Source organism: Canis lupus, chromosome 11 (assembly GCF_048164855.1).
Source record: "Canis lupus baileyi chromosome 11, mCanLup2.hap1, whole genome shotgun sequence".
Classification (NCBI taxonomy): domain Eukaryota; kingdom Metazoa; phylum Chordata; class Mammalia; order Carnivora; family Canidae; genus Canis; species Canis lupus.
Genome location: NC_132848.1, coordinates 58,013,875 through 58,027,697, shown reverse-complemented (window position 1 = coordinate 58,027,697; position 13,823 = coordinate 58,013,875). Strand labels below are relative to the sequence as shown.

The 13,823-nt window shown below is 41.4% G+C and overlaps 2 protein-coding genes across 11 annotated transcripts in view; one reads left to right on the top strand and one right to left on the bottom strand.

The window, feature by feature from the left end:
* Positions 1-13,823, bottom strand: part of ACYP2 (acylphosphatase 2) — a 258,461-nt gene that overhangs the window by 42,434 nt on the left and 202,204 nt on the right. The window lies entirely within an intron of this gene.
* Positions 10,152-11,215, top strand: TSPYL6 (TSPY like 6). The gene is given in 2 exon segments (XM_072768761.1): positions 10,152-10,305; positions 10,308-11,215. Coding segments are annotated over 2 exon segments (1,062 nt in total).

The following is a 13,823-nucleotide window of genomic DNA, read 5'->3' as shown; positions in this document are numbered from 1 at the left end:
GAGGGCAGAGACACAGGCAGAGGGAGAAGCAGGCTCCCTGCAGGGAGCCCAACACGGGACTAGATCCCAGGTCTCCAGGATCAGGCCCTGGGCAGAAGGCGGCACTAAACCGCTGAGCCACCGGGGCTGCCCCATCCCAATGTTTCTAGCAGCAATGTCCACAATAGCCAAACTGTGGAAGGAGCCTCGGTGTCCATCGAAAGATGAATGGATAAAGAAGATGTGGTTTATGTATACAATGGAATATTCCTCAGCCATTAGAAATGACAAATACCCACCATTTGCTTCAATGTGGATGGAACTGGAGGGTATTGTGCTGAGTGAAGTAAGTCAATCGGAGAAGGACAAACATTATATGGTCTCATTCATTTGGGGAATATAAATAATAGTGAAAGGGAATAAAAGGGAAAGGAGAGAAAATGAGTGGGAAATATCGGAGAGGGGACAGAACATGAGAGACTCCTAACTCTGGGAAAGGAACAAGGGGTGGTGGAAAGGGGAGGTGGGCGGGGGGATGGGGTGACTAGGTGACGGCACTGAGGGGGGCACTTGATGGGATGAGCACTGGGTGATATGCTGTATGTTGGCAAATCGAACTCCAATAAAAAAAATACCAAAATAAACAAACAAACAAATAAATAATTTAATTAATTAAAAAAATATATATGCATAGGGACACTTGAGTGGCTTAGTCAGTTAAGCACCTGACTTTTGGCTTCGGCTCAGGTCATGATCTCAGGCTTGTGGGATAGAGCCCCACAGCAGGCTCTGCATTCAGTGTGGAGTCTGCATGAGTTTCTCTCTCCTTCTCCCCCTCCAAATAAATAAATCTTTGAAAATAAATAAATGAATAAATAAGTAACCAAGGCAGTGCGGATCAGAGAGATAATTTACATGTATCATAAAATTAGGGAAAATAATAATTATTTAATAATTGCCTAATTATACTTTATTAATTCCCAAGATAACTGGCTAACAAACACAAAACAAAATATGATTTGGATCAGCTCTCATACTACATACTAGAGTAAGCCCCTAGTGAATTAAAGAGTTAAATATTTCATTTAACTCTTTGCAAAGCTAGAGAAAAAAGAATCAGATATTTATGAAATCTTTAGAGGGATAGTATCTTTGAAAAGCTTACAGCAAAGGAAAAAAATAAATGGCTCCCAAAAAATCAAGCAAGAAAATGACTAACATAAAAAAACTCCCGAAATTAAAAGAAACACAATTGGGAAACATTGGTATGGATTATAATAAAAAAGAAGCTGGTATATATAACACATGCAGAATTTATTTAAACCTACAAAAATATTAAAACCTCAAGAAGGGGCAGCCTGGATGGCTCAGCAGTTTAGCGCTGCCTTCAGCCCAGGGCGTGATCCTGGAGATCTGGGATCGAGTCCTGCATCGGGCTCCCTGCATGGAGCCTGCTTCTCCCTCTGCCCGTGTCTCTGCCCCCCACCGCCCCCCGGTCTCTCATGAATAAATAAATAAAATCTTTAGAAAAAATAAAAAATAAAACCTCAAGAAATGGTCAAAGGATACAAACATACAATTCACTTATGAAGAAATGTATGTAAATTATATATATTAATAAATATGTAATATATAATCAAGTAAATAATATATTTGCATTATCATTATATAACTAACATTCTTGTACATTTATAACAGCAAAAACTGGAAACAAGTAAAATGCCCAATATAATTGTACTATATCAACTTAACTATGATATAGGTATTAGAGTTATAATTACAAAAACTGGAAAAAACTGTTCTTATTTAATGGTGGAAGGGAGCCAGTAATTATTCCTCTTACTGTGTATACTGAAGAAGACAAAAAAGAAAGTCACTAATGACATAGAATAGTGGAATCATGGATAATATTTTTTCTGCATATAAATCTGGAGAGGAAGGAGGAACCAGCTATACCAGTCATTGAACAATACTAGTTGTTAAACCTTATGGACTTTAACACCCAAATATTTTTCAACACCTGTCATATTTATTATTTTTTAAAAGCTTTTATTTATTTGAGAGACAGAGAGCACAAGTGAAGGGAGGGGTGAGCAGGGAGCCTGATGAGGGATCAATCCTAGAACCCCAAGATCATGACCTGAGCTGAAGGCAGACACTTAACCGACTGAGCCCCCTAGGTGCCCCCACACTTATGGTATTTTAGAGGAAAGTAAAGAGAAGAAAATAAGAATATCAGTGTCAAATGGCTAGTTATTAGCTTTCGTAGAGGAAGGATCTTTCACTGTGCCAAAACCTTACATAGACCCCAATGTTTCCAAAAGACACCAGAGAATGCAAGGAACACACCTTGAGAAACTAGTGTATTTGATTTTTGCCACACCTTTGTCTTTGAAGCCCTTTTCTGGGCTGGTGGTATCCTGTTTGTTTTCCCCTTTCCTGATGTTTTACTTTTACCATAATACTTGTTTTAAAAGTTTGCCTGGCTTTAGACAAATGTCTTCATCATTTATATCTTAATTTATTTCTTACAATTCCTAATACATTTCAATTTCTTTTTATGGTCTTTCATCTTCTCCTTTACTACATCACATATAACAGACATAATTTAGGAGTTAATAACCAGGAATAACAGACATGGGTTTAAATCCTGACTTGGTTGTGTGATGTTAAGCAAATTGCTTATTTTTAATCTTTCAATATCTTCATTTATAAGATGGAAATAATAATACTCCACTGATCGCTCCTGGGGAGCCTGATACGGGCCAATACCAGGACCCTGAGATCACGTCCTGAGCCAAAGTCAGAAGGCTAACCAACTGAGCCACCCAGGTGCCCCCTGTCATTGCCTTTTTAAAGATGCCCTTTCTTTCTAAAACGTAATCGTGTGTAAATAAATAGGTATACCAAGTTCTTTTAAGCACAACACCCAAATGAAAACTTTCATTTACTAAAACTGAAGAAAAGACAGAGGGAAATGCATCTGTTCAATCCTGGCTTTCTGACTTTAATAGTCCATCAACCTCATTTCAACTACTGAAGGCTGCAGAATGATCAAAACCGAAATATAGGACTATGTGACGGAGTTCATATTTAAACTTTTGAAAATGAAAATGAATCTCAGTCGGAAAGTTCAGGCAGGGAGAAAGGGGTGTTTTAAAGAATTAAATGTTATGGCTCAGGCTCAAAATAACTACAGCTGGCAGGAAATCAAGGCTTTCCATATTGTGTCTTCAGTATTGTCAGTGACTAGTGTAGGTTTTCTGGATGTGTATTTTTTAAATGCTCCTTGAAATCGGTAAGTAATATGAGCATTACTTGGACCTTATTTGAATTTATTTGAATTTCAACAGCTACCAACAGATGTGCTTAGAAGCAATAGGCCCCAATTCCCAAATAGCACAGTATTTCAAATCTATTTTAGACTCTGAAATGAGAGCCCATTCCAGAAAGACAGTTCTGAACCTTTCTCCCAGCTGCAGAAATACCTCTTCTTGTTGCCCCCCTGACCTACACCAAGGGAAGCCGCTTGAAAAGATGTTCCTTTGCCACAATCATTTTACCATTGTAACCCACAAATGGAAAAATAAACTGTTGGCTCCTCTTCAGAAAACCTGTTCCCACATTGCCCAGAACCAGGCAGATAAATAAAACCATAGAGTGCTTTTCATTCTCATCTCATTTTCCAAAACGATCTTGTTATTTTTGATACCTATTTTGATACCTTGGTGAGCTCATAAAATGGGGCTTATCTACTAACAGTTAAGTCATATGAACCTTTTTAAGGTAAGTTATTTTATCCAAGGTTCTAGGACCATCCCTCCTTCTGGCCTGTTCCTTGGGACTTAACTCCATCGGTTTTCACATTCACTTAAAACGATTTGCTCTCCCTCCCACCCCTCTCTTTAGGATATACAAGCCCTTCCCATTGGAAAATACAAACCTCTAACCTGAATTCTTCTCTGCCTATTGGCCTATCTTATTTCTTCCCTTCATAACCCAGCTCCCAGAGGTAATAAATCCCTAGTAAATCAGATGGAAACTCTAGGACTTTGCTTTCAGACATAATGGCAATGACTTTATTAGGTGCCTCTCTGTTAGAGCCAGGTACTCTTATAGGCCTTAGAATTTATCTATCTATCTATCTATCTATCTATCTATCTATCTATCTATGAGAGAGAGAGAGAGGTGGGGGGAGGGACAGAAAGAGAGGTAGAGAGAGAATCTATTTTTTTTTTAAGATTTATTTACTCATGAGAGACACAGAGAGAGGCAGAGACATAGGCAGAGGGAGAAGCAGGCTCCCTAAGGGGAGCCTAATTCGGGACTCGATCCCAGAACCTCAGGATCATGACCTGAGCTGAAGGCAGATGCTCAACCACTGAGCCACTCAGGTGCACTGGGTAGAAAGAGAATCTCAAGCAGGCAGCATGCCCAGCATGGAACCAACAGGGGGAGCTTGGTCTCACAACCCTGAGATCATGACCAGAGCCAAAATCAAGAGTATGTTGCTCAACCACCTGAGCCATTCAGGCACTCCTCAATTTTTTTTCTTGATTATAAAAATATATGAATAATTCATGTCCTTTATAACAAATCAAGCAATACAGAAACAGACAAAGACAGAATCAATGCCTCCCCTGCCTGAGCTCCATATCTTTAACTGTCACAACCACTAGAAGAAAATTGAGGCGGAGAAAGGGTCAGAGTGTACCCTGCAGCGTTTAAGAGGAAGAGTTGTGGAGTCTGAGTGCCTGGATTCATACCTTGACTTTGTCATTTACTATGTGTCCCCGAGCAAATTACTTATTATTTCTGCACCTCAGTTTTTCTATGAAATGGGGCTAAATGATAGTACCTAGTTCACAGGGTTCAGTGAGGATGTAATACACCAAAACACAAAAATATTGTTGTTTCTAAAGAAAAAAAAGATCAAAAAGAGATTTAAAAATGACAGCTGAGAAGAACTCACTAGGCATTAGAACAAAATTCTATTTACCATTCTGTATCTACTGTAGAGATAAAAGAGTTTTTAAAGCAGCTGGAAGAATTTGCTCAAAAAATATGCTCTTGTAATGATGACACCATTGATGCACTTTGTTTTTTAAGGTCATGCTATGTTTTAAAAGATCCTACAATATTTCAAATTTTCATAAATTTATTGATTTGCTAGAGTACCAACTTTATTTTTAACCATTAATTGTATTGCAATCACACAATAATTATGTTTAACGTTTAGAGATTACAAACATATTTGATATGATGTTTTATACTATATTTTTCCATTTTTATAATGGCTCTGTATACCCTTGGGCTGACCTTAGTCAGACCCTGGGGCCTGTCTGCCCGGCCAGCACCCGACACAGACCTTCAACCTCACAGATTCATCAAGCATCATCATGCATATTTGCTCTGAGTGCTGCATTACTAGAAAATGATTAAATCACAATTATTGACTTTTCTGGAGTAAATCATTACCCACATTCTGGTAACTAAAATATTTTCACTCCACTTCTATTTATATACTTTTTCTAAGAGGCCACAGAGAGATGACTGCCACCGTGAAGCTACTTGGTTAATCACGTAAAGCCTCTTTCTCATCATCCCCTAGGCACACACAGTTTCGTGAGCTTTTTATGGGAAACTGAGGAAATGAACATAGTGTGCATCTCCTCCTCTCACCTGCCCACATTCTTTCCGGTCTTCACCGAATAAAATGGTATTGAGGCCCTCAGCATTCTACACTGAGTGGCCTCGCCCAAGGAACCACGGCTCTGCAAGTCACTAGACAAATACACTTGTTTAAAGAATTAAGTCAAGAGTGAGAGATCCCTTTCAAAGCAAGGAAGAACTGCTCAACAAAATTTGAAGAATCCAAGAGAAATAAGACCATACAATTCACAGGCTCTCTTCATTCACCTTATATTAGGTTTATCTATTGAAAAAGCATGCTTTTTCTGTTTCCCAGGAATTTAAACATGCCACAGTTCTACAGTGTGAAGATCTGTGACCACAGTGCACTTCTCCTGAGAAGCCCTCCTTCTTTCCTCATTTTTCTTTTCTCTTCTTCCTTCCTTTTTTCTTTCTCTTTCTATCCCTCCCCGCTCCCTCTTCCTCTCTGTTCACATCACTTTCTCTTGTTGACTGGATGGCTCAAATGTTTTCCATCATCTCTCTTTATTCCCCCTTTAAAAAAAATGTATGTGTGTGTGTGTATATATATATGTTTGTGCGTGTGTGCGTGTCTGTGTCTCCCCAGAATGTTTTAAGCCCCAACTTAAGACCTTATTTTGTCCTTTTCAATAGTTTCTGGTCTGTCTAGGACACAAACAGAATGAAAGACCCCAGAGAGAAAATTACATTTCACAGTAAACTCAGTTTTATCACCTCTCAGTTTCCGATTTAAAAAAACAACATATACTTTCCTTATTTTTGACCTGCTAATGTATGTGTAACTGTCATCTAGGCACTTTGAGAAAAAGAAAAACAGTAAAATACAGGGTCTGTGATGTTAATATGCAATTTTAAAGGTGCCTACTTTCCCACAAACTGATTTCAGCTAAGGGTGGCATTACTGTATCATTAACCATGGCCCTAGAATACAGAATGAGCTTTAAAATGTCCTGACCTCAGTCTCGATGGCCTAATGTCCTGCATTCATGCCCCTCCTACTTCATCCCCCCACATTTCTTAATGATTTTAGCTCCTGGCTCATTCTCACTGCTCTGGACTTTTAGCTTTCAGTGTTTTCAATACAGACATCAGTGATCCTTCCCACCCTGGCCTCCTGATTCATTGACCTCCTCCCCGGAACGGCCTCACCCCCAGTGTGCCTCATCTCAGCCCCCCTCTGAGGAGGAGGAGGAAGATTCTGAACCATCCCTTGCAGTCCGCTCCCAGACTGCTATGGCATCCTTCTAGCTCACTCTGGTTCTTGGCCCCAGTGACCTTCAATTCCCTGGGTCTTCCAGTGTATGGATCAGGCCACCTTTTCACTGCCCCTCATCCCTGTATGTCCTCTACTCCTCCAGGCTTAAATTCTAAGATCGATTATGATCATCATTCTCTTGCCCATCTTGCTTCAGCTCTAAATCTGACTCTGCTTACTCATGCTGTGCCTTTATACTGAATGTGGCTGAAGAAAAATTCACAACCAGGCTGAAGGGCCTCACTTCAAATTCATGACCTTGTTGATCTCTCTTCAGAGTCCCACTGCCTCTTGCCTCATACTCACTTGGCAATCTTGCTTTCTACTTTACTGGGAACACTGAAGCAATCAGAAGAGAATTTCATAGATACCACCACTTCAACCCACTGACCAGATACATATATCCTCATCCTTTGCCATCCCGCTGGTTCGCACAAGTGAACTTGGCATGCTTTCAGCCCCCTCCTCCACCAAGGCACCAGATTCCATCCGCTCTTATCTATTCAAGACATCCATCCACTGATTCTCCTTCCTCTCCCTTACATCATGAATTTTTCCTCCCTGCTGAATCACTGACATCAGCATGTACACATACTTCTTTTTGTCCCATTTTAAAACCATTTTCTTTGATCCACTTTCTCCACCAGCCATCATCCCACTTCTCTGAAGTAAAACTCAAGAGTCGTGAATACTTGCTGCTTTAACTTTCTCCCTTCTTCTCCCTTCCCATTTCCTCTTAAACCCATTATAGCTGAGCTGTCACCCTCCCACTCTTCCAAAACTGTTCTTGTCAAATGATGACCCCATTTATTTCCTTTTGGAGCAAATTCCTCAAAAAAAAATTGTCAATATTCACTGTCTCCAATTTCTTTCCTCTCGTTCCTTTCAAACCCCATTCCAACCCCCCACCACTCCACTGGAAGTGCTCTTACTGAGTCACCAGTAACTCTTTTTGTTGTAAAACCCAATAATGAGTTCTCAGACTTCATTTTACTTCACCTGTCAGCACCATGTCACCCAGGTAAGCACTTTCCCTTCCATATCTGGCTGCCAGTACATTGCACACTCTCATATTCCCTCCTACTTTACTGGTCTCTCCTTGGTCTTCTTATTCTCCTTGACTTTGTAATTTTGGAAGCCTCGGGGCTCAGTCTGTCAATACTCACACCCTTGGTGATTTCATCCAGCTCTCTGGCTTTAAATATCATGTATGTTGATTATTTGCAAATATGTATCCCTGTCCCAGACCTCTCCTGTGCTCCAAATTCCCAATGCCTACTGTCTTAACTCTGTTGTCCAATAGTAATTTTAAATTTAGCTCATCTAAAAGTAACCTTCTGATTCTCCCATAGAGATCTGCTCCATCACAATCTTCCCTGTCTCTCCTGGCAACTCCATCTCACCAGCTGCTTGGGTCAAAATCCAAGGAGTCATCCTTGACTTCTTATTTCCCCTACCCAATTCATCATGAAACCATGCTAGCTATACCATCATACTATATCCACTGCCCACCTCCATTGCTACACTTGATCTGAGAAATTTCTTCCACTTGGATTACTTTTGTAGCTTTCTAAAAGATCTCCTGACATATACTACTGCCCCCATCCAGTCTATTCTTCACCCAGGAGCAATCCATGCAGAACCTAAGTCGGATTCTGAGTTCTTTTTTCTAAATCCTGAAATAAGGGCAACCTGGGTGGCTTAGTTGGTTAAGTGGCTGCCTTAGGCTCAGGTCGTGATCCCAGGGCCATTGGATCAAGCCCCACATTGGGCTCTCTGTTCAGCGGGGAGCCTGTCTCTCCTTCTCTCCCTCTGCCTCTGCCTGTTGCTCTACTTGAATACTCTGAGGGAAGAAATCTTTGTTCGATTTGCCAATATATCCTAAAAGGCCTAGAATAGTGCTAGGTATAACATAAGGACACAATAAATATTTAAAGTTTAGTAGATTATGTATTCCTTAAAGGTATGTATTCCTTAAAGGTAGTATCTGCCTCAGAACCATTTCAGCCTCATGCTATTCTTGTGGGAAGATTCTTTTCAAACTATTGATTCAATCTACTTCTTCTTTCTGTGTTTAGGTTTTCTACTGTATTTCAGTCAGTGTTGATGAGTTATACGTTCCATGAAGTAATACATTTCATCCATGTTTGAAAATGCACTGGCTTAAAGTTAATGTGCTCCCTGATATTTCTTTAGATCACTACTGTGTCTATATTTTTCATTCCAAACACTGTTTACTTATTCTCTCTCCCCTTTTATTGTTAATCTTTGGGGGGTACTCTTTTGTCATTCATTTTTCTTATGTTCCTCATTACCTTTTCTCTACTTTCTTTGGCCTAACTCAGCTGATCTTTTACACATTACTCAAGTTACACTCTTTTTAAATTTTTTTAATTAATTAATTTATTTATGATAGTCACGGGGGGGGGGGCAGAGACACAGGCAGAGGGAGAAGCAGGCTCCACGCACTGGGAGCCCGATGTGGGATTCGATCCCGGGTCTCCAGGATCGCGCCCTGGGCCAAAGGCAGGCGCTAAACTGCTGCGCCACCCAGGGATCCCCAAGTTACACTCTTTGATGGGTGATATAGTGCTCACCAGTACTCAGAATTTCCTTCTTCCAGGCTCAGGGAACGGTAATACTTACTACCTGACCTTTGAAGCTAGGTAAGGCCAACTGACTGGCTCTGGCCAATGACACATGACATTTTTGATAGAAACATTTAATTCATGGGGAATGATGGTCTTTTCAATAAGCAGTGTCTGGTCAACTCAGTATTCATATGGAAAAAACAAATCTTGACTCATCACACGGTTCACAAAAACCAGTTTGAGATCGATTGTAGACATAAAAGTGAAAGATCTTGGAGAGGGGAGATTTCTCTTTTTTTTTTTTTTTTTTTTTGAGAGGGGATATTTCTTCAACAGAGCACAAAAAAAAAAAGAAAACACTAATCTAAAGGGGAAAATGATAAATTAGAATATATTACAATTTACAACTTTTGTTCATCCAAAGACATCATTAACATAGAGAAAAGTAACTCAGAAAGGGAGAAGATACTTGCAAGACATCTATCTGAAAGAAGATTTGTATCTAGCAGGTACAAAGGATTCCTACAAATCAGTATGAAAAAATACAGAATTTTGGAGGGCCTGGAAGCAGCCTCTTGGGCAACTGACAATAGCCTAAAAAATGGCTTGCACTGTGAAAAGCCACGTGGCCCTGGTGGGAAAGGCGCCTAGAAATGGGGAAGCTGGGGTCTGAAGGGATGGCTGGGGCAAAAGCCAAGGAATCAAGGACTGAAGGTTGTGCCATCTTCTCAGGAGCAGTGGCTGAGGAGGAGGGTGCTGAAGTGGTGGAGCAGAAGCCAGGAGATGAAGAAATGGAAGTGGGGGAGGAAAAAAAGTGGTAAATGAGGTGAAGGTGAAAGCAGGTCCCTGGTTCCTGAACGTGGATCTCCACGTGAGCTCCCTGGAGGCCATCCAGCTGGAAGTGGACACTATAAACGTTCAGGCTGACAGAGCCGTACTACAGTTGTGGTGCAAGTTTGGTCAAGTACATCAATACTACCTAGAGCAGAAGAGCTACATCATTCGGAATATTCCTAGCTTCTGGGTCAGTGCGTTTTGGAACTAGCCACAGCTATCCACCTTGAGTAGAGGCCAAGAAGCAGACATGTTAAGGTACACAGCCAACTTGGAGGTGAAAGACTTCAGACACCCTAGGATGGGCTCCAAGTTCAAATTCCTCTTTCGAAGAAACCCCTTGTGCAGAAACAAGCTGATTGTCGAGGAATAGGAGGTCAGATCATCCAGCCAAGTGGAGTCTCTTGCCACTCCAATCATATGGCACCCAAACCATGAACTCTAGACCTTCATTCATAGGAATCAAGGCGTCACCTGCAGCTTCTTCACCCGGTTTTCAGACCACAACCTTCCAGAGCCTGAAAGAATTGCTGAGATTATCAAAGAGGACCTCTGGCCAAATCTATTCCAATACTACCTGTTGCACGAAGGGGCCTCCAGAGCTAGATTTTGCCAGATAAGGAAGCCAATGGAGATCCCTTTGGTTCCAATCTGGTTAACCTCTGCCCTCGGAAATACTCCCATACAAGATCCCCTACCACTTCCTGCTGGAAGTGCCTTGGCAACAGCACTGGGTGTGCCTATTGCTGCTTTTGTACTGACCTTCCTTCAAACACTCATGCTCTCAACCGCAGGATTGAGACCTTCATGGCTTTTCTGCATTAACATCACGTGCCACGTGGCATGGTTCACACTCTTCTCAGCCAAACAAATGATGCTATAAATTGCACTGCCTTTACCTACACTGTTTGGACCCTGTTTCTTCCCAGGGCCTCTAGTCTGGTTACTACCCCCTGGATGTCTAGCTATGTTCAGAAGCCTATTTTACTCACTCTGCTCATCACCTGCGAAAAATTGCTGGGCATTAATAAGGCCCAGGGAAAACAGCAGTGTGCCACTTGGCCTATGTGATTCATGCAATTCCATTGATCTTCCTGCCCTTCCAGGCACTGAGTGCTGCCTGCTACTGGCTACACCCACCCCTTAGGCTGCTGCCTGATGGATGTACATCGTCCAGACCACTGCCAGCTTCACTTTCTGGGTTTCGATGCACAATGATCTCCAGAAGTGATGGTAGGCCCAGGTTCCCTGCCGGCCCATAAAACACATTTCAGTTCTTCCCCTGAAAGATCTCAATTCCATACCACCACTACCATCACTTAGGAACCCTACTGGCTGTCTAGCAAGTGGTTGAAGTGACAAGTTAGACCCTATTCACATAGCAAGGATAACGGTAGGGTCCTTGATGACAAAGCACCAGGCTTTCTCAGCCTTACCCAGTGAATTCATACAAAATTTAGAGACTTTGATTTGCCTCCCTTCTTCATCCTCAACATGATGAAGTGTCAAAGGTGCCAGGGTGGTGTACCTTTTCTCTGCCTCTTCATCTCCTTCTCTTTGTCTCTCATCTCTCTTCTACCTTTTTTTTTTTTTAAGATTTTATTTATTTATGAGAGAGAGAGAGAGAAGCAGAGACACAGGCAGAGGGAGAAGCAGGCTCCACGCAGGGAGCCTGATGTGGGGCTCTATCCCGGGACCCCAGGATCATGCCCTGAGCTGAAGGCAGATACTCAACTGCTAAACCACCCAGGCGTCCCTTTTCTACCTCTTTTTAAAAAGTAGTAGCCACCCCTCCTTAAAAAAAAAAAGGAAAAAAAAGTGGTAGCCCAGATACACCTGCAAGAGCAAGCTCTTCAGTTTAATCTAGCTCTCTTTCCATCTCCAGAGGCAGAGCGGGTGTCCTGTCAAGGAAACTCCTGGAGCTCTTATTGCCCCTCCATGCTCTCCCAGCCCCTCCCCTCCCTTAGCAATGCCTACAGGGCTTACCAGAAGACTAGTCCATAGGGAAGGAAAGGTGTTTCTGGTTCAGAATGGATGAAAGGAACCAAAGAGATTGAGGTGGGTGCCCTAAGCAGGGAAAACTGAACCAAAGGCCAGATGCAGAAATGAGCCAGGGAAATGCAGGGCCTAGAATTAAGACTGGGTCAACCGAGAGCCTGCAAGGAAGGCAGACTTGCTCTGGGAGTAGTGATGGGAGGAGAATATTTTTCTTGGGACTGGCACAGTAGAACTGCAGGTAGCCAAAGCCTTAACTCTGATACCTCGCAAAGGGTTCTTTAAAGAAAAATAGTGCCATGTTGGCTGTTTTCCCTCCTGTTTTCATGTGACCTTATGTATGTGGAAGATGAATACAGTACTACTGTGCCCCGAAGTTCACTTGTATTTCATAAAATCCTATTCCTTTCTCTGCTTCTGGGAAGTCTTACTCCTTTCTCTGCTTACTGGGAAGACTTGGAGGTATAGATTTTGTTTTATTTTCAATTGGGAACATTTAGAAGAATATCCATCTCTTTCCTGTTTACTATAGAGAATTCTCTCAATATTACTAACAGTTTTCACCTGTTTCTGTTAAAACTATCTTTAGAAATACAACTTGCATAACTTGGTCTTGTCAGAAGCTCAAGACTTCAGAAATTGTTGTCTTCATGGAAAAGTTACCTAACGAAAAACTTGTGGCTCTGATTGTCTTGACAATTTACCCTGGTAACAACTTAGTAATTGAGTGTCTCTTTCCATAAATAGCAAAATTACTTGTGAGATTGCTCTGTAAAATTGGAAGGGCACCATTGGCATATTTATCTTTATTTATCCACATTATGGCAAAATAAAAGCATGTCAGCCTGAAAAAAAAAAACACAGACTAAAAAGATGGAAAATAACAAGGTGGAAAAGTACACAGAGAAACCAGAATGGCAGGAGAGTAGCCCGACACAAATACTCTAGACAATTGTTTGGCAGTATCTATGCACACCCTCTGATCCAGCTCTGGGAACATACCCAACAGAAATGCATATATGTATTCACAAAGACATGCATAAAAGTGTTGATACTAGCACAACTGAATACCTAACATTGGGAACTGCCCCTATATTCACCACTGGTAAAAACCCAAAAAAACAAAAAACAAAACCCACCACCCAAGTTTTAAATATTCACACAATGTAATACTGTGAGAAATAAAGAATTATGCCTACATGCAGTAATATGAATGATTCTCACAAACATGATGTTGGATAAAAGAAGCCAGACTCAAGGCAATGTGCGATATAATTCCATTTATATATGAAGTTTAAGAACAGGTAAACTTTATCGACGGGGGTAGAAGCCAGAACAGTAATCACTACCAAGAACAGTGAAGACTCTGGCATCTGACCCTCCTTACAAACTTAGCGTGTTAGCCTGCCTAGTTAACAGTTGCTGAGTCCAAGACAAAGGACCTTACAACTCAATAGCCAGCATCGGTACTTGCACCAGTCTCTTGGGCTCTAATT